We start from the raw sequence: 21,951 nt of genomic DNA, 5'->3' as shown, positions 1-21,951 counted from the left end.
ATATATATTACATATAATATTAAAAATATATATGAATATTTTATAACATAAAGAAACTAGTAGTAGAGATCATGTAAGTGAAACTCCAATGTATAAATATGAAGTCAAAAAGAACAAAAATCCCACAAACACCACTAGGCCATGAAACATATATTAGTAACTAGACACATATCTGATCTGGAAATATCCCACTAAAATGATCTCAACTTTTTGGACTATCCAAAACATCTAGCATTCATGGCTGCTCTCTTACATCATGACACAGCCATGTATTCCCAGAAATAAAATGTAGTAACAGAAATGAAAGACAGGGACTCTCGCCAGTGCCTCAGAGAAACCCCAGAATTTTACCCACAGAATAACACCAATATTTCACAGTGTTTCTTCAACCGATGTAGAACAAAAGCTACGCACAGGAAAAGATGTTTTGAATCTGTATTAATAATGGCACATAAGGCAAGGATTACTTGCCAAGGATTCACTTTACTGAACATGCTGAACTTAGACAACTGTACCCAGCCAAAGCCAAAAGGCATGACAAATAATGACAGACCACTCTGTGATCACTGTGTATTGTTTTGTAGCAGTCCTACTGAAGAACTACTACTGTAGACAAATCTCCTGAAAAGTAAAACTTTTCAGTAGGCGTCAAGTTTTACAGCGTCTTCTTCTTCAGCTTGCCAGCACAGGGCAATGTTTGGAAACTTTAAAAATCATACAGCGCAAAATAAAAGCTAGATTGTTAAGCACTGCTAGGCTTTGCACTTTTTAGACTATTGCTTTTCAGAAAAAGGTGTATGCATAACAGCACTCAAGCTCCTTGATATCACAAATATCTTTAAATCACAGCTGCATTTCAGCTGCCTTTGTCACAAATGAGTATCAATGAATTCTGAAATATATTAACAACCCTTTATACCAGAGCCTATCATCACTACTGAGGAGCTGGCTGCAGCTTCCCAACTAAATGAATCTCCAATTGCATTGTTCCATGTTTGCTGTGTGTATCAGCATGGATTCAGCTGTAATGTACTCTCATGCAGATAGAGCACATTTGGCAGTGCTCCACATTCATCTATTTGTTCACCTAAGGAGCATGCTACAACATTTGACCTGGTTCTCCTGGAACTGAACTTTTGAGTTATACATAATAAACACTATTTACTGATATATTTTTTTGCTTGATTTGAAGAATACTTCAATAAATAATTTTGTCTGCCTCCCTGCACCTTGAAAATTACATCTGGGTAATCAAAAAATTTAAAAAAAAAAATTCTCAAAAATTCAGGGTAAATTTTGGGAGTGAAGAGAGTTGTTTTCAAAACCACACTGAAGTGCATCAATACTTACGTTACTCCCCATTCTCTTCTCCCTCCCATATTCTAGTATCAATCTGAAATTACTTTAAGATTTTGACATGAATTAGTGCATAGTTTAAATTCATCAGATGTTACATTTCATAAAAGCTTGTATTAAATAAACAAAATCCTATTTAGCTTAGAGAGAACAGATGCAATTCTGGCAACTCTTGGGCACATCCCCACCGCAAAGGATGTAGCTGGTTGGCAGTCTGAGAGAAGAGACTGGGGACAATCGTCCCTTCTCACAGTCTGACTGGTGTGTATGGATACTGCCACGTGCACAAGAGATTGAGGGGCTGCTATCCACTTATGTGTTACCACTTCAGCCTGAGGGGCTGCTATCCACTTGTGTGTTACCACTTCAGCCTCAGTCCCAGTATAGTATTCACACTTCACAGATTCTAAATTATTTACTAGTAAGGGTTTTATTTTTTTGCAGTTTTGTTCATTTGTTTTTGTCAGTGAAAGTCCACAGTGCTTTATGCTATCATGACATCAAGCTAAACTTGCAGAACACAAGCAGAGCCTGGTTGTGTCTAACACTTAGTGGTCGTCAGCAGTGTTTGAGACATATGGAAGTCTATCATCGCAGACTCCCTATGATTTAGATGAACAGCAATAAGGCATATGGCAGTAGATGAAAAGTTTTACTTTGCTGATTTTTGTCAAAGTAAACTTTCAGGTGCAAAACCTGCCAACTTCTCTGATATCCCCTTGATGTATGAAGATCCGTGTATCCTCTCTTTTGATTCTGATCCCCTCTTACCTTCAGTATATCAGCTCTTGTAATCTTCCACAAGCTTTTGATAGGAAAGCCTATCTGTTAATCTAGGTACAAAGCCTTCTTCACATTCTACTATTTTTTCCTGCCAATTTCAGAGGAAGAAACACCTGAGCTTTTACTCTGTGCACCAGTGATTTAATGAGCAGCTACAGGAGCTCCAAGGAAAGGCCTCAAATTAATGATGCCACTTTATATAATAATATTATCACTCACATTTTTACAGAAGTTTCAAAAAACACTCATCTGTCACTTTAATAACAGCACTTCATCAGCACCTTGATGCCTGCTATGAAAAACAAGGCTGTGCCAAGATGTTCTCTCTTGATTCACAGAAGGCCACTTTAAAAAAGAGGGAAAGTTTATTCTCTCTGTTAGTGATGTGTATTTCATAGATATATCTCAGCACTAAGTACGACATTTACGAGAAGTACAGAATGTTGCAGAAATAAATACATGCTAAGAAGGTTCATGACTCAGTTTTTACCTCCAAGCATGTAGCTGCTCAACCAGAGATGGATTAAATTGTAGTACTCAAATGAGGTACCCATATCACTCAGACACAACTGTAATGAGTGCAAAATGATTCTTCATCTGGCAAAGAGGTCAGACTTGTTAGCTAAGGATGCAGCACAATTTATATTTCACACTTCCTAAGAATGTAAAGAGATAGGTACATAGCTATCTTTCTTCACAAGATGCATTTTCCAGTGTATCTACTGTACTGTCAGCACGCTTGTTAATAGTCTATAAGAAGTTAGTAAAGTCAGCATAATCAGTTTTATCATTAGACCAAGGTAGTAATGAACCACTCTGGGAAGTCCTGCAAATTGAAGTTTATTTTCTGTTCTGTGCACACATTTACTGTTAATCAGAAAGCAGAGAAAATGTTTCAAGCGGACAAAATATATATGAAAATGAAAAATCCAGAAATAGAACTCCAACACTGCATGTTTTACTACTAGGCAATACTAATGAGTGTTCTGGAGCTTCTCAATCAAATTTCTGGGAAGGAAAGCAAAAAAAGATGCTTCCAAATTTTAACACCTTTGTCAAATAAGCACTTGCTTTTAGAAAATGCATATTCTGAAAATGGTTTCTTTTCACCTCTGCTGGCTGCTTGCTTGAGTAGTTACACCTGGTGTTAGCTTAGTGTGAGCTGTCAGTCAGACATTCTGAAATCACTGAACATATTTCTCTTGAGTACTATTTAACCCGAAAATCTCAAAGACTGAACAAGTCCTCAGCTACTCTACTCTACTGGCACTGCTGACCATGTCCAGCAGAAGCTCCACAGTATAGCATCATATGATCACTTTCCTGACTTCAGGGTGCCAATTAGTGTCTCTGCATGGGCTGCATTTTGTGTCAGTTCAGATTTTCACACATTGCTATACATTTCCCTTAGCAACACGTTAAGGGCATCAAAATATAACATTGTAACATGAAAGGAATCCCTTTGTCCCTTCCAACTATAACCATAGAGGCTTCTATTTTGATTTTCCTCTGACATTTGAAACAGTTTGGAGCAGACATCACAACACCATAGAAGCAAAGAAAGGGTATGCTGCAAAGGTCCCCAAGAATGAAGCACCTGGAGAGCCATGCCAGATTAAATCAAGCTTTCATTTTACAGCCTAGCTAAGAAAATGCTGCTGGTGATGCAGGATTCCATATCTAGCTGAAGGTCACCTTCTTACAAGGCTATTAATGACCTTCATGGCTATTAATGACGTGTACATTTTCATATGTTTGAGTAAACAGCTCCAGCAGTCTTTCATTAGGAATACATTTACGTGAACTTGAATTTCCACCTTGTCACTCCGGTGAATAACACATTATTTCTGTTATTCATTAGATTTATTTCTAGATTTATCCACCTTCCTTGTATTTGCCTTCCCCAGTTTTCTATCGTAGACAAGCTAAAACTGTCTAAATAACAAACCTAAGATTTCTGCCAAAATGACTGCTATAGCAGATCTAGAGACTACATGCAGGTTATTAAACCAAGAAAAGAAAAACAAACAGTAGCAATTAGGTTCTGAATCTATTGCACACATGTTCTTGTGCACCCTCTGCCAGTTGAACGTGCTGTGCTAACAAGAAACCATTGTATGCCTTATCATGTATTTTGCAAATCAGTGTCGATTTCTGTGGCCTTTATAATTGCCTCATATATCAAGTGCTTTTCTAACACACCTGAGACTAGCTTTATTACTGGTCCTACCACACAATGTGGAGGCAAAAACAGTAGCCTGAATTGCCTCGACCATGTTACAGGAAGGAAAAGTAATTTATTTCCTACTGCACGGTAACTGAAGGAAAACAGCCAGATGTATTATCCTTTTGCCACTTCCATTGAGAGAAATTTTTGTGTCAGACTGGCTGTGGGAGGCAGATACAAGGAGTCCTTGCTGTCACTGAAGGATATGTAGTGGACCTACTGACAGAATATCAAAGTTACACAAAGTCAGAATCTTATCACGTTGGCCAAGACACTGGCTTAAACAGAGAGAGATATATCATGATGTGCCTATTTCATTTACATTTCTTTGTCTAGACATGGCTGAAATAATGTCCTGTTGGGCTAGCTGACGGAGGAAGAGATTGAACCCCAATGAGTGGCAGTAGAAGTACTGCAAGAAAAAAAAAAAAGTAATCTGCTTTTAACAAGAAAAAAAACCACAAAAACAAACCACAACTAAACACTTATCTCCCTGCTATGATGCTGTGTTCTTCTCCACCATAACGTTAATCTCTGAACACAATAATTGTGCATTACTACAGAGAACAACTCAAGGATTTGCATGACTGAAGGTCATTTAAGCCTATTAAAATTCTGTGCAGCAGATGAATGCCTGTTACAAACAGCAGAGTTGCCTGGTCCTTCACTGTCAGTGTCTGCACTATCTCAATGCAGATACCATGTCAGCTTTCACTTCTATATAATGCCATGTCATATTTAACAAAACTCCTCAGTCTGGAAAACTCATGTATGCACACTGTTCAATATATATATCACAGTGGCAGTATCTCCCTTAAAAACCCTATGGGATCAATCAACTGTTCTAATAAGAATTAGAGTCAGCCTATGGTAAACAATTCAAAGCATGGGGAGATATGATATGCTCTTTAAATGTCTTCTGAAGGAAAAAAGAAATGGTTCCCAAAGGATGGGGGCAGAGAAATGTGGTTAAATAGCAAACTAGTCATGATATTTCTTGATGATAAGTATCATTAACTGACCGATCTTGATGACTGCCCCCACTCAAAATTGTAGGCTTGACATTGTAACAGGAGATAGTCCAAGAGGAAAAGCCAAGATATGTGCAAACAGAATAAAAGGGTTAAGAGGATGGCATGTCTCTTCTCCTTATTAGCACCACCTGGAAACAAAACCTGGTGGCAATATCAGGCACGTAACTTTGAGATTCCAGTGTTGAGTAATATAACAGCTTTATGTACTTGCATGGGTTTCTCTTCTGTTTAATTCAGAGTCGCACTATCTTATTTGCCAAGTCCTCCAGTGGAATATCAATTCCAGTTTGTCCTTGAATCAACAAAGCAAGCTCTAAAGAAATACTATACTAACATCTAGCAGGTAAGACTTCCTGGCATACTGAGGCACAGGCATTGCTACTGAAAAACTTGGCTTTACACATTGGATAAATTGCAAGGGCCAAGAGAATCAGCACTGGTGTCTGTACTTACTTTCCACTTGAAGATGCAAATCATGGAATTGCCAAGTTGAGTAGGCAAGCATTCAGTAAACCTCAGGTAATTAAAATGAGGCACCTCAATCCACACTTAGTCATCCAGTTAAAAACAATTTAATTAATGTTCATTCTGAGCAAAACCATGGATATTTGTAAAATCAGCTGAATTTAGGAGATTTAAGTTCTTGGTTGACTATGAGTCTACCTACTTTTTGTTTTTATATACAAAAAGTTTGAACTACTTAAATAACAGCCACTTTGCAAACCAAGCATTATTTTAATAGAAATGTGAAGCATTTTTATAAGATGTACACTTGAAAGCATTATGAGGCACTGCTGCTAAAGTTTCCTAATGTTCCCACATTATTACATACATGTTACTATTGGAGTGGAAGAATTATATACCAAACTAGTACTCTTAAATGCATTTCTAGATTTTCTCACCATGATCTATAATATAGGTACTGTGTTTTGCTAGCCAGACTAAAATATCAGTGAATTATATTGAGAGGTACTTGAAAATTCTTCTCCTCAAGTGTAATGTAGGGCTCCTATTATAGACAAAAGCACACTGCCTTACAGAAATAAGAGCTATTTGGGTAACCTATTCATCACTGGGTATCATTCGTGGCAGTGGCATGATGATATTTTTCACTCCATGATTCCAACTCCAATTAAACCTGATGCAGTAGTTGACATGTGGAAGGCTGACAAAACCATATTCATTAGTAGAGACTGTGCTTTGAAGGAAATTTTTTAGAGACACCTTGAGCCCTAAGAATCAGTATATCTGGTATTAGAAACTGCAGTTAAAATAACTTTTCCTTTGAACTCTGATATACCATTATATTATTTCTGGTATAGGTATAAATTTGAATTGTCACAGGAAAGGTTAAATGCAGAAAACATACATACAGAAGCAATAATGATCCATAGTGACTCCAATCTATTGGGTGTGGAAATCAGAAAATTAAAACATAACAACACAAACACAGCCTTCTGGATTTAGTGCATTCCATCTTCTTAGTGAGGTTCAAAAGCACTAATACAATATGCAACATTAACATGCCTCAGTATGTTAATCTTTGTTTCCAGCTGGCTTGAGCTGCTCACTCACCATTATAGTTAAAAGAGCATTCTGGCTCTCAGCAAAGACAAATGGAATCTCTTCACTGTGAATTTGAACAGAATCTCAGTAACACCCTCTCACAAACACTTGTCCTGCAAGGAAAACTTGTAACAAACTTTGTGTTGCTTTGCTCTGAAGCACAGTAGCTAGTGAAGAGCAGAACATGCTGAGAACTCTATGTTTATTCTTCAATAAACAGAAGGTTACTGAACTGCATGCTGTGTGTTTGCTAGTTAACTCATTGTACCACATTATTCAATTTACTGTTGTAAAAGAAAATTATTTTTATCATCTTCAAGAGCAAGCGCCTAGTCCTATTACAAGTCAGCTCACAACTGTTATTTAGTGTGCAACACTGAACTGAATTTTCAAAATCAAACCATGTAGCAGAGATACCAGTTGTAACTCTAGAGCAACAGAGCCTGTAAGAAACAGGCTTTCTTAATATTATTAAAATAGAGGAAGACAAGATGAGTTTGAAGGTACCAGAAAAAATTAGGCTAATGGACTTGCTAAAAATGATAGAAATATCTCTAATGTCTGCTCAGAAAAGCTCTGTCTGTGGATTTATTTCCATGAGCATTAAAGATGCAATGAAATGAAGTGCTTCACATGGATCTTCCAACAAAACAAAACCTCAAAGCATTGATTTTTTCCCCTTAGCTATATTAAAAAATTTAGAGAAAGAAACATGCAAACATACCCAATACCTTACACATGCCATTAATACAGATATCTCGGCTGTGCCTTCCTTCAAAGCAGGGAGTACCATCAGTGACTGCATCCAACATCTTCTCTGAAAAATGGTGATCTATTGGGCGACAGTGGAGCTCACAGGGGTTAGCTGAAAGGAAAGTGAAATAATTTCTCAGAAAATATTTCAGCACGACATTGAAATGTAATGTACAAGGAATAATAGTGTGTCTTTATTCTACCACCCACCCACTTTCTCTGGCATTTATTGACAAGCAATGGCATAATTAGAAGCAATTAACAAAGCCACAACACTCACACTAAAACAGTGTAAGAGGCCTGACAGATGCAACTAGCATAAAGAACAGCTGGAGCCTAGTGTCCTCACACCTCCACACATTCCCTTGCTGATATATTAGTGCCCAACTGAGTCAAGCAATAATGAGATCTTCAGTTGCGAAAGAGAAAGGGACAGGAAACCAGCAGAACCAGCTGTCATCAGTGAGGGAAAAAGAGGAACCAGGGAGTAAGATTATGAAAAATAAGCTACTGTTTTTCATCAGCTGAAGACTGAGTGATTTCAGGTATATTTTACAGCTTCTCATCAGTGTTGTCAGCTTCTCTCGGAGAAGCAATGATATGACTGCTTCTCATCTTTAGCATGTCAGTCAAGGGTCATATCACTGCTTATTTTCAGATATTTGCTGGGAGTTAATATATTATTTCAACCACTCCACTTTTTTTCCTATTTGGCAACTTATGAAATAATGTTGGTAGGTATGACAGATCCAGGCTGTTCTTGCATAGAGGTGCAACAGGAAAAACGGTGTGAAAGCAATCTGTGGGTCTCTAAAACAAGATTCCCCCCAACAGCCCAGCTTAATTTTAGTCTATGCATGGATGTAGAAGAGTTAAGGAAAAACAATAGAGAACATCAAGAGTCCAAACAAGGACAAAGAAGCTGTGAAGAGTTTTATAGGGAGCAACTAAGGGAACTGGGACTGTTCAGAGGAGGCTCAGGGGAGACCTTATCACTCTCTACCTGCCTGAAAGGAGGTTGTGGTGAGGTGGGGGTTGGCCTCTTTTCCCAGATGTGACTGGATGAGAAGTGATGGCCTTAGGCTGAATCAGGGGAGTTCAGGTTGAATATTTGGAAGAATTTATTTTCAGAAAGAGTGATAATGCACTGGCACAGGCTGTCTAGGGAGGCGATGAAGTCACTGTCCTTGGATGCATTCAAGAAACTTATAGCTGTGGCTCTGAGGGACATGGTTGGTGGTCATGGTAGAGATAGGTTAATTGTTGGATTAGATAGAGGTCTTCCTGACCTTAACGATTCTATGAAATATAAATCTGCCTGGCATCACAGATATTGCTTCTTGGAAACTGGGAACTCTGGATCTCGGGCTTAGTAGGATCCAAGGACATAACTTCGGAAAATAAGCTGTAAACAGAAGATGAGTTAGAACTGAAACCAGGGTCAAAGCCAAGAAAAACAATCTCTGCCCTCGTACTAATCCCTTAGAAAGCCTCCAGCACTGTCAGAGCCATCTGACTGAAAGAAAAGCTCTGCATTGCCACAATAAGGGATGGCAGCAGGAACTGTCCTGAGCCCCTGACCTGTTCCAAGACCCTGGTCAAGCCAAGTGTCACAGCAATTTGTTCATGCTCATCAAAATGAAATCCTTTGCACAGCAAAACAGTAGATGTTAAAAATGTCAGCTTTGGGAACTTTATGTGTCCAATTTTGAGCTATTTTAATAAAATCACTCTGGATGCTACAGAGGAGCCTTTACAGAGTCACAGCTTCATCCTGTATCAACAGCCAACAAAAGTTGCTTGCTTTCCTCTCTGAAAGCCATGCAGGGTCGCTATAAATGGATATCCTAGCTGATGAATTTGTTTCCCTTTCCTCCCTTGTTGATCTTGCTTTTGTCATACAAAGAACTGCATTCAAAATTGAAGGAGTTTCTAGTAATGAGAAAAACTCAATTTTTTGCTAATGCAAAGAAACCAAATCATTTCCTTTAAAAGGATTTATGCTTTTGAAGGGGGAAATTGACTTTTATAGCTCTGACTTGTACAGCACCAATATACATACAGCACCATGCTGTGCACAAAACTGGGATCAGCTCCTGGCCCCAGGGTGCTTGCAATGCCAGCACTGACTCCTGCACAGGTTTAGTTCTAATTATTAATCTCATTCATGTAAACAGAATTTCTGTGGAACTGGGACTTACAAACTAAAAAATAGGATCCACCAGGAAATCCGAAACGTTAATGAGGAGCTTTGTGTTTTTCCTCTTGTCAAGAGAGCTAAAATGGTGCCTAAAATCTGACAAGAATGACGTTTGTGTCATCTCAAATTAAAAATGCTTTCATAAATAAAGGCAATGGAAGGATTAGTGGCAGAGGAAACACATGGATTAAGGCTAAGAAACAGGAGGAAATCAAGATAACGAGTTGTGTTCAAGAATATTAGCAGAGATAGAGCTATAATCTAAGGCAAGAACATAAAGTTCGTAAACCTTACCAGTCTTCAGCCCCTCTGCTGTTAGACAGAACATCTGTCACATTTTACTTTTATCTAGAGCAGTCTTTTTGCTTTCTAATTTGATTTCTTTCATGCTCTGAAGTTTGCTTCACTTTACCTTCTTAGTGCATCATTTTTAACAGCACAGCATAGTAGTTGGTATGTCAGAAGACTTCCAGTTAGCCCATGACCTGCTCAAAATTCATCCTGACACAGATTTTACATAATGCCATTTCAGTTTTACACTGTTCAGAATAAAATATGTGAAGTACTAGTCAGATATCTGTATCTCCTTCCAAGCTGTATGTTGGCATAACAAGCAGAATGGTATCTATCCGCTTCCATTTCAGAAATCAATCAGCAATAAAAAGTGCTGACATACTCCAGCCACAATGATGGTCTAAGCATGCAGCTCAGAAAGAGTTTGAAGGGAAAGACAGTCTTTCTTGACAAGCCAAATAAAAAAGTAAAAACAAATAATCAGCAAACTTCCAGACTTGCAAAGCCTCATGATTCAAAGAAGGGCTTTCAAGCTTTCCTGTTTTCCCTAATTGTAGTAATTGAATTAAAGTCTAAAAATAGATCCTACCTGTACCACAAACCTTGTGTTGCTTTTCTTCTTGTCAGTTTTCTACTAAGTCCCATTGGAAATTAGAGGATATAACTCTGTCCCCAGAAACTCACTCTTATTCAAAAAGAGTGTTCTCTTATTCTTAAAATATTACCTTATTTCATCTGCATAGAAGGCTCATTAGGGCACTACTGAAAAAATTATTCAACCACTGTATTAGCCTTTCATTTTCTGAAGTTATTTACTCATCTATCATTATTTTTCACAGCTGAGCTCAGGAACCTATTGAAGTATCAAGACTCCATTATTCTAGGACTGCAAATAAACTAGATCAGAATCAGTCACAGTCATCCAAAAGTCTAATGTTTTAAACAAGAGGTGGATACAAATGTAGAAAGGTGTTTTATCTTCTATTTGCAGTTAGAGAACTGACACTAGGAAAATGCACTACCTGACATGACTAAAATGCAAAGACTGACTCTGAATTCACATCTTTTAAATCCTACATTAGCCCTCAGGGGAAAAAAAAAAAAAAAAAAAAGACTAAACTGAGATCAGTGCAAGCATCAGGGTTGCTCCGATAGAAATCTTCAAAGCAGCTGGCTTAGGTTCTATTACTTTGGGAAATTTGATTAACTCACAATGAGGCTTTTAAAAGGCTGTCATCTTTAAGGAATTTTTTAAGCCAAAATACACAGAAGATCTTACAATTGAGCATACAGATGAAATACTAGATCCTACTGTTAAACATACAGTAATGAACACCTGGGTAAAACCATGTCAGTCTTATCCAGGTTTACCCATTCCTCCATGTAGGATCAAAGCCACTTTGACTGCTCCAGCATTCAAGTATTTAAATTGTATTAATTATAATATTAATTCCCCAAACCCTCTAGGTAACCAGAATTAAAGAACTCGATGTGTAACCTAAAGCACTTTTTTACTATTCTGGTTGCTAATGCTTGTTCTGACTTCCAAAGACATGAAGAACTGCTGGAGCCTGTATTTGGTTCTCTTTATACTACCTGAGTTGAAGATGTCAGAACTGTACATGAAGTACAATTGCATGAAACTTGATATCAAATTCAAGTGTGAAAGCAGAAAAGTTCCATTCACACTGAACTAGTAAGACCATGGGGTCTTGCTTTTCAAAGTCAATTAAAAGGGGCTATATAGCTTCTGACCCCATGCAATACACCTTTTGAAACTCTTTTCAAATAGCTTACATTTAATTCAATCTTTTTTCTAGTGCAATACTTGATTTTGAAAAAAAACTTTTCCTTTAAACTGTATTTTTTTACTTGTTTTGTCATTCACACTGCTCTTCTGTGAACCTCTTCCAGATTGTGTCATTCTGGCAATGCATTGGTGCTAGCTGGACACAACACATTAACTGACATGCCTTGAATGATCAGCTGCCCAGAAAAAACTGCATCTTCTGTTGTATGCACACTGCTCACATCCTGCACCAAGAATATCATGCTGTTTTGAACTGGAACAGGATCAGTCATAGAAGAATATCAGATGTAATGGAATCCCAAGCCTAAGAGTTTTCTTTAGCAGCCTTTGACTTAGTTGTAATCAAAATAGGGCTCAGGAAGCAAGACAACAGAGCTGACTAAAATTCAGGAATAAGACTTTTTTCCCCCTGCATTTATCAGAATGGAATTCATATTCACAAAGCATAAAGAGAACAATATGAAGATAACCAGAAAAGAGCATATTGCCTGCTCAGAGTAGAAATACAGAATGTGAGTGTTTCTCTTATAGTTGAATCACGAGAGTATGAATACTGGAAGTGTCATTTTAATGTGACAGAGAAGGATGTGAATAACACGACTGTCACTAGATGATAAGGCCTCAATGTTTTTTTCCTTTCTGCTTGAGAACTGCTGAGTCACGGCCTGAACCTCTGATTGATCACTGAGGCGAGCCATGAGTCAGCCAGAGGAGCACAGCTGAAGGCAATTCACCTGTGCTACTGGAAGGGGTGGAGCCAGGCTGCACCTCTCATGGACCCATTTAAGAGCTGCCTACCAGTGGAGAAGGATCTTGTCTGGAGATCCACTCTGCTGGAGTTTCATAAGTGAGCCTAGGATATGGGTAAACTTTCCTTTTTTTTTTTTTTTTTTTTTTTTTTTTTGTTATTATAGTCTGCTGTGCCTAACTCTCTTGTTTATTTTGTAATTATGATAACTTAATATTCATTGGTTATACACCTCTCCCTCAAAAGGAATAGAAGAGGTGCACCTCCACTTCTGAAACCCCTTACAATGTGAGTTTGTGGGAAGTCACAATTGAATGAGGAAATCCAAAACAAAGAAAACTAGAAAATACAATCATCAAACAGACAAAACATGTTGAAGGAAAGATATTTTATCACATTAACTTAACTTGGCGCTCCGAAAGAAAGTTTAATTCCAAGTCAATGGCAACAGAAATAATAACTTGCACTGTTGGCTGAGACCCTGTGAGTATCAGTGCAGATCTTATTAAACACACAGGCATGTTTTGGAGGAACTATGAGGTTTTCAATACTTTAGCTGCATAACTTCTATCTGCCAGTGCATGAGATGATCCTGGCACTGACTGAGAACAGAAAGTTGTTTACATAATTACTTTTGTCACTTCAATGTAAAACTCAAACTGACTACACTGACTTTAAATCCCAGGTAGCTATCAGGTTCAGATAAATGTAATCTGTGAAAAGGTAGGAAATAAATGGATGTGGGCTCAGCATGATGGCCAGAGAAGTTGCTTAGTGCCAAATTCTGTGTAAAGTATCAATGCAGGGAGCAGGGACCTGAATCAAGCAATTCAGAAAGTACCCTGACCAGAGCCGCTGTATGCTTTAGCCACATTTGAACCTTAAAGTCCTCTTCGTATTGAGATTCTCGGGGGTACTCGTGTGCTCTAGTGTGAGCAGATGGGTATCTGTGCTCCACAGTAAATCTAAAGTAAATCTGCGCAAGCCCCTAGGAGGCTAAAGCTCATTTAAAATAGGAGGAAAAATCTCCGAGTATTTATAACCTCAAACATAATTAGTCTAGGTAACAGCAAAGTATCATTCACTCCTTTTCTTCCTGTTTGCTTGTTAAAGCTTCATGTTGCTATTCATAAGAAAATTTTTGTTCTTTTATAAGGATACAATTTACACAATGTAAAAAGACATTAAAGCTCTGTTTAATTAAGTGACAATGACTAGAACAGGGTTATTGAAACTATGAAATCAAAGATGCAAGGGTTCATCCACCATTTACCCTTTTTCTACAAGGATGAGGGTATATAGAAATTACCAGCATCTAAAAAATTTCTAGCTCAGATTTTCATCTCAACTAAGTGTTTTCACACAAAAATTAATGTATCACTCAGGGTTTGGGAAATCTTCAAAACATTTTCTTTTACCCTTATTTCACGTGTACAGGATGAGAGAACCAAAGATGACTGATAGTAAAACATAACCTTCTTGGGAGCATACTTAACGTAGGAACAGAATGCTCTGAAAATTCTTTAAAATTGGATGACAATTTAAAGGCAAACAAAAAACTTGAAAATACAGAAGAAACTGCCGACTCTGGAGCAACCCCAGTACCAATAACAAGTAGACTTTTATCCCAATTCAAAACTCTGGAGTAGGACCAATAAAATTCACAGAAGAGAAGGAAAAAAGACTAGACTAGAGCAGAATATAATAAAAACAATTGTAAGAGACTTAAATAAGATCAAGTCCAACTGGCTGACCACTTCAAAATTACAAGCTGAAAAATTTTGAGCTTCACTTTTTCTTTAAAGAAGAATTACATACGTAGCTTCTTCTATTTGCTCCTTAAATTTCTGGGTAAACCAGATTCAGGCTTCAAGGTATTAACAACTGCCTCTATACTTAGTAACTAGATGTTACAAAGCAAGGGATAAGGCAGATGCATTCTTGTCTTTATAATACAGAGCACTTCATTACTGAATCTGTTGAGGAATTAGTTCACAGAATGACAGAATTGTAGGGGTTGGAAGGGAGCTCCAGAGATCATCGAGTCCAACCCCCCTGCCAAAGCAGGTTCCCTACAGCAGGTCGCACAGGTAGGCATCCAGGCAGGTCTGGAACATCTCCAGAGAAGGAGACTCCACCACCTCCCTGGGCAGCCTGTTCCAGTGCTCCGTCACCTCACTGTAAAGAAGTTCTTGTGCACATTGGTGCAGAACTTCCTATGCTGCAGTTTCCGGCCGTTTCCCCTTGTCCTGTCTCCACTCACCACTGAAAACAGTCTGGCCTCGCCATTCTGCCCCCCCCACCTCAGATATTTATAGACCTGGATCAGGTCCCCTCTCAGTCTCCTTTTCTCAAGGCTGAACAGACCCAGTTCACTCAGCCTTTCCTCATAGCAGAGATGCTCCAGGCCCCTCACCATCTTTGTGGCCCTCCGCTGGATTCTTTCCAAGACTCTTTCCTGACTGTGGTGCCAGGCACACGTACCATAAACACCCAAGTTTGGAAATACCTCTACAACAATACCTGTATGCCTTTGCATATACACAAAAGACATACCTGTTGGTGGAGGCACATAAAATTTTTCTAAGTACTTAGATGACTTTTAATTCAGGAACTTCTGAACTTAAATAGATGCTTCCCATAGATCTATAAAATTATACAAGAAATTCAAAAATTCATAGCTTATTACCTGTGTTATAAACTGGCACCCAATGGTAAAACTCGTTTTGGTAGGGAACTGTGTCAAACTCAGTGCACTGCATCTGGCGAAAAGTTGGCAAGCCTTTCTGACAGGGGCTAATGTTACAGACACGATAGCGTTTCCTTTCTCCAGTGCAGTAGTCTCCTCCAAATTGTGGTCTACAAAAGAACGTTGAGACTGGGATGTGATATTGGGAGAAAAGTAGTTTCAAACAAGCAATGATTTTCAGGTTCCAGTGAAATAGCAAAGTGAATCAGAAACCTTTAAAGGATAAACATACCTTTCACATGTACAAACACTTGAACGTGCCAGTATGAAGTATAAGGATCCAGAGATAACCTGTATCTTGGTACAAGCAGGAAGAAGCACTTGTACACTGCCCAGCTAAGCTGATGACAAAATTGCTTTATCAAACAATCTTCTCTAAAACACTGTATTTTCCAGACTGTTTGACAGTTCTTCCAGAAAGATCAAGTGATTTTTCAAAATTAGATGTAGGGTCCTCATGAACTCAAGTATGTATTAGAAAACTCTGCCAATCACGTTCTGCACTATCAATTCATGTGTATAAATCTGAAAACAAAGCTGATGACTAATACAAAACATGAAATGCAAGTCCTTGATTCCCCCCAGGAACAGAATGCTACCTATTGTTCCCATCCTTTCTATGAATACTTATTTATTCATGACAGCACTATTAAATTAACATTTGTAGCATTTATGCAAAGCCTGCATGCAAAATAACAGGATTTTTTTTATTTCCTGTAGAAATAAGCTCCTTGGAAGGTAAGGATTAAATAATGAGATAATGATTGTATAAGGTGCACCAAGTGAACTTCCCAAAAGTATGCTTAAATGGGGAGATGAAGTTCAGTCTGTTTTGCTGCAGCACCCAACAGTAAACCAGAGTCACATAGAAATGTCTCCTACATCTTAAGTACCGTAAAGATCTTGAATAAAAGGCATGAAAAAATTGTGTACTCAGCTTACTCTGGGTTATCACATAGTCTCTCTGCACTCTGAACTCCTGCCCCACAGGTCCTTGTGCAATGGGACCAGGATGACCAAACACCCCATCCACCGTGGACTGCTTCTGGAGTTTTGCCTACTGTAATGCACTCACCAGAGAAGCACCACTGAAGAGAGAAGAGAAATTATAAACAAGACTATTACAACACAGAAAAATGTTACATTAACTGCTTGCTATTTCAAGTTCTGAAGATTGACAACTTCAATGGAAACTGAACAGCAGATATCAAAGGGTGACTCTCTTTTACAGGTAAACAATAGTAGAGATTCTCATGGCTCTTCTGAAAACATTTTGCAGGCACCAAACCTTACAGTCACCTTGTTTTCTCCACACCGAGTTCCATCTGCAGCAGCATCCAGCTTAGAGCGGCAGGAGCCTTTCACTGAGCACCAGAGTGTTTGGCAGAGGTTCTGGAAAAGAAAGAAAATGGCTGTAATATGAAGCAGAGCTCAAGAACTCCCATGGCTAAGAGCTTCAAAATATTCCTATAGTTTTGTACATCAATTTACCAAGCCTTATAAGGGCTGCGTTTCCAGAGACCTGTTCAGAGTTTTCCACAAGTTAGGACACACCAGGAGTCCGTATTCAGGCACTCTTTGTTAGCCTACAAAGAGGGACTCTGACAAATTCCTAACTGTGAATACTTTCTGTAAGTGAATTAACTGTTGTGAGTTTAAATACTCTCCTCATTGGCTGCTCACCTTCCAGCTACACACAGGAAAAATTACAGTGTTTGGGAACTACTGTTTATAGTGAAGGTGAACAGAGTCTGTTATTTTCACATTAAAAGTACAATGCAGTATATATGGTATTTTTTACTGCTGCTTATTTGTAAACAGTGAAATCAAAGAAGGTTACTTAAACCTGTCAGGTAGGTGAAAACAACATCACATCTACATCAACATCCATGCCAACATCCACAAGCTCCCAAAATCTGAGGAAGAGAAAGAGATCTCTTAAAACAGCCAAGCAGTAAGTGGTGGTACTCTAAACAGCAGGCTAGGATAGCTGGCTGTAAGAAACCAAGTAGTAGCCTGGGAAGAATAGTGTCTTTAATTGGTGATCTCTGGCATACTAGCAAGGTCAGAAGCTGGTGCCACACACTTCTGCATCAGTAAAGCACAAACGTAAGTTGCTGTTCCACATGCAGAGGTCGGCCCTCCACAGATGGGACAGACATCCCCAGAGTCAAAGATAGGTAAAAAATCATTGCAACAACATTTTAACAAAACCTCTTCAAACACGCAGATCTATAATCTGAGGAAGGACATGAGGCCAATTTGCCTTTGACAGAGGTGCTTAATGTATCTCTGGTAGACTTTCCTCAATTCACATGCACGTAAGCTTGTCTTTTAGTTCACACACAGGAGTCCCATGTGCTTAGGACATCCTGAATGAGCAGGGCTTTGTGTGGAAATACATTTCCAAGCTGGACAAACTAGAGGTGTAAAAGAAATTGTGCAGTCCCAACTGGAACAGCAGAAGTAAAAGCTGAGGGACTCCATGCTAGGTTTTGTCTGAAGGTGTTTAGCTGCAGTTAAGTGCTGGGATCTGAGTTCAGTTGCCTATGGGATCCTCAAAGTAAAAAATGTTCTGGGCTTGAGAGCCAGGACAGAAATTGGGTACTTGGGAAAATGCAGCTCCAATAAGCTAGCATTAACATTTGGCTGAGTTTGAAATAAAAATGCAGCTGCTGATTCTGGCCTGTTTATATTTAAAATAGCAAAGCTTAAGGGTAGTCTGTTCTGAGAGTAATGACTCTTATTTATGTGTGTCATACAAAACATGTCTAAGTACTTCATATAACAGTTGGAAATATGTATCTCTGCTCATTTAGCTGCTTTTAGGTGGTATTTACTAGTCAGAAGTTGTTCTGCAGTTCCTATTTATAGTTCAAGAGCAACTCTTTGCAACTCTTTGTGGCACCATCATTGTCAGCATGTAAAGGCAGAGCAACCCAAATGTTCCAGCTGCTTTAAATTTCTCCATTATGAAATTCATCCATTATTTTCAGCTGTCAAATATAGAATATGCTTCATGCATGTGCCTAAAACACACTACTGCACTGTGCTTCAAATGCCAGAGAAAGAATCAAAAAAACACAGAATATCCTGAGTTGGAAGGAAGCCACAAGGATCGCTGAGACCACCGCCTGGCTCCACACAGCACCACCCAAACCCAACCTGAGGGCAATGTCCAAAAGCTCTGTGAGCTGCAGCAGCTCAGTGCCGTGCCCGCTGCCCTGGGCAGGCTGTTCCATGCCCACCGCCCTCTGTTGCAGAGCCTTCCCCCACCCCCGGCCCTCCCCTGGCGCAGCTCCATGCCGTTCCCTCGGCCCTGTGGCTGTCACACAGAGCAGAGCTCAGCGCTGCCCTCCGCTCCATAAGAAGCTGCAGCCGCCATCAGGCTCCCCTCAGCTCCTCTGCTCTGGGCCCAGCACATCCAGTGCCCTCAGCTGCTGCTCACACAGCAGCCCTTCAGATCCTCACCACCTTCTCAGCCCTTTTTTGGATGCTCTCTGATAATCTTACGTCCTGTTTGTGTGGTGGTGCCCAGAAGTGAAGAGACACCGAAACTGAACACAGCTTTCCAAAGGTTGCAATTTTTATGAAGTACAAATACTCATAGATTTCAAAGTCAAGTGTTCATGGAGGAAATTCTTTAGCTTTAAAACAAGTTTCCATATCAATCTCCATATACCAGAGCTTTTCTCCATCTTTAAGAATAAATGAAACAACAGTACAAGAAAAAGCACTCTTTACTGTGTATTTCTGTAAATATGTGAAGGAATTCATGACTATAACATGGACTCAAGGCAAGGCAAGTGTATGATGTACGCTTTCCACTCAGTCTGTGAAAGGGTCTGTATCTTAAAAAGTTCAATGTAAAAAATCCCAATTTTACCAAAGTCGGTGGAAGTTTGGAGGTAAGGAGTGGGTTATAAGATAAAGATGTTGAACTTTTATTATCTGTAGAAAGCTACAGATTTACTTACCATTTGGAAATCTCCCTAATCTGTACTTTGCTTTCTATTTTTTATTTTTCTTACTATAGGGACAACATGCAGGTACTTCACAAGATACTTCGAGTACTTGCAACTTAAATGGTTCATGGAAATCACTATATGAATTCTAGAGCTCGGTCTTTGCAAAGTATAATCACTGAACACCTGGGTATCTTCAGCTAAATACAGATTCTTCTCCGTGGATTGAATTCAGATAGACATTAAAAGTTGCACAACAAATATAGCTCTGACAGTGACTGTTAAGTAAACAGTGGAAAGGCAAATAATAGTTAGACCTCTTAGATGAAATGCCAGGCAGACTATACTATTCACAATTCATTTCCTTGCCAGTTGCAGCTACCTGCAAAACAAAGTCCTTGCAATAAAAAGCAAAATAAGATAATACCAATTAGTCTTCTGACACATGCCTTGTTGTAAAATTGGTCAATCAAAAGATGTCAAATGTAAAGGTCTACTAGGTTCAAACCGAAGGAGACACAGAATAAAATAGAGCAGCAAAATTACACTTCAATTTTCTATCTGTACCATTGGACAAATTACAGTAGCTGGGGAAACTGGAACAGCAAATGAAAGTAATTTTTCAATACCTACTTCAGATTCAGTAGTTGCAGTTCAACATTGGTAATCATGTTATCTATTAAGGCTAAGGAGATTAATCAGAAATAATCCCTCTAATAGGATACACTAAATGAGGATACACATAATTATCCAAATGGAATAAACAATCAAGATCAGCAGTCCTCAGTCCACAGCTGTGTGCAATACCTTGCCTAGAGAAGACAATACTGCCACAGCCCTTCTTAACATGGGGATGAAACATACTGCTGCCTTCAGTGTTTGCTGAATATTGCAGTCCTAAACTCATCAAAATTTAGTGATCACTTAGCTAGAGTAGCACTTGAAACCACTATTTCTGAACTGATCTATGTAGGAAAGTACCAGCTGAGCAAACTAGCTCTGATGCTAGGTACAGTTACAATAGCATAGCACTGCACCATAGCTAATATGATCTATTACCCTGCATTACTTTCTAGCTTTATGGGGAATCATGTTGATGTCAGTTTAATGTTCCTATGCATCTCTGTTTTGCTGTGCTATGAGATAAAGCCCCAGGCTACTATCCAAATTACCCATTTGTGCATATAAATCTCATGCATGATGGGGACTTAAAGATTCTGCAGGGGACATGGGCTGAAATTTCCTTTTATTTAATTATTCCTTTTATTTAATTATTTAGTCTATCAAGAGTGTGAAAAGTCAAGACACTGGAAAAGAACACAAGCCAGATTTCTTCAGAAAATACTTTTTGGAATGAGAGAGTTGTTGCCAGAAATATTTTGTCAGTATCTTGTTTTTGAAAATGTGACTCCACTTACAACTAACTTAAGCTCACTAATAGAAGTTTCAAGTCAAAATTACTCCAGATGGGCATTTAATAGCAGGTATGGGCCCAGATCCAGAGAATGTCTTGGAACAAACAAAGCATACAGAACAACAACTCTCTTCCAGAATCTATAGTGTGGAATTAAAATACCATGTTAGGCAATGCCTGTACTGCATATATAGCCTATAAGACTGAACATGCTGTATGTAGTTAGCAACTGAATTTCAGTGACTGTGCTTCCATACTGTTCAAAAAGACTAAGTTATCATTAGCAGAATAAATAAAAATATACAACACTCACATCCACATCTTCACAGAAAGTAGCATTGGAACCATACTGAAGCTGGCACTGGTGATGCACATCATAAATCACCCCTGGAGCAATGATTGGGGACTTTAAAACTTCTTTTTGGGGGATGTCATCCAGACAGAATCCCCATCCTCGGCTAAAAGACAAAAATTGCATACTGAAAAAAAAAGCAAAAAACACCTAACCCCAAATCAAAACAATTAACCACACTTTTCGATACTTCTATGCAGACTTTTTTGTATGGCCTTTGGAAAAAAACTCTTCTATATTCCATCTAAGGTATGCTGAGGGGCTACCACCAAACAGCACTCCTGGTTAATGAAATTTTTAAAGAGAACAAAAAACTGCCTTCTCTGGAGCAACCCCAGTATCACCAAGAGGACTTTTATACAAATTCCAAACTCTGGAGTAGGATCATTAACGTCTAAAAAAGTAAAGGAAAGCAGAACAGAACAGAAGAGAATAGAATAGTATAGTTTATAGTATAGTGTAGTATAATATATAGTGTAGTGTACAGTCTGGTGTACAATGCAGTGTAGCATAGTGTAGCATGGTAGAGATTAGTACAGCAGTGTAGACTACAGTTTAATTGGAAGATATCTTCAAAGAACATCAAGTTCATCCCTCTGATTACTTCAGGGCTATCCAAAAGTCAAAGAACAATACTGAGGGCATTATCCAAATGCCTCCTGAACACTGACAGCCACAGGGCACCAACTACCTCTGTAGG

At 38.7% G+C, this 21,951-nt stretch overlaps 1 protein-coding gene across 1 annotated transcript in view; it reads right to left on the bottom strand.

The window, feature by feature from the left end:
* Positions 1-21,951, bottom strand: part of ADAMTS12 (ADAM metallopeptidase with thrombospondin type 1 motif 12) — a 171,349-nt gene that overhangs the window by 44,750 nt on the left and 104,648 nt on the right. Inside the window, exons 9-13 of the mRNA XM_052670556.1 lie at positions 21,213-21,357; positions 16,820-16,912; positions 16,463-16,608; positions 15,461-15,630; positions 7,698-7,831 (exon numbers count right to left, since the gene is read on the bottom strand). Of these exons, the coding sequence (XP_052526516.1) occupies positions 7,698-7,831; positions 15,461-15,630; positions 16,463-16,608; positions 16,820-16,912; positions 21,213-21,357 (688 nt within the window). The remainder of the gene's footprint in view (positions 1-7,697; positions 7,832-15,460; positions 15,631-16,462; positions 16,609-16,819; positions 16,913-21,212; positions 21,358-21,951) is intronic.

Source organism: Tympanuchus pallidicinctus, unplaced genomic scaffold (genome assembly GCF_026119805.1).
Source record: "Tympanuchus pallidicinctus isolate F22 unplaced genomic scaffold, pur_lepc_1.0 scaffold9, whole genome shotgun sequence".
NCBI classification, from domain to species: Eukaryota; Metazoa; Chordata; class Aves; order Galliformes; family Phasianidae; genus Tympanuchus; species Tympanuchus pallidicinctus.
The sequence above is the reverse complement of the archived record's forward strand: the minus strand, read 5'-3'. Positions and strand labels throughout refer to the sequence as shown.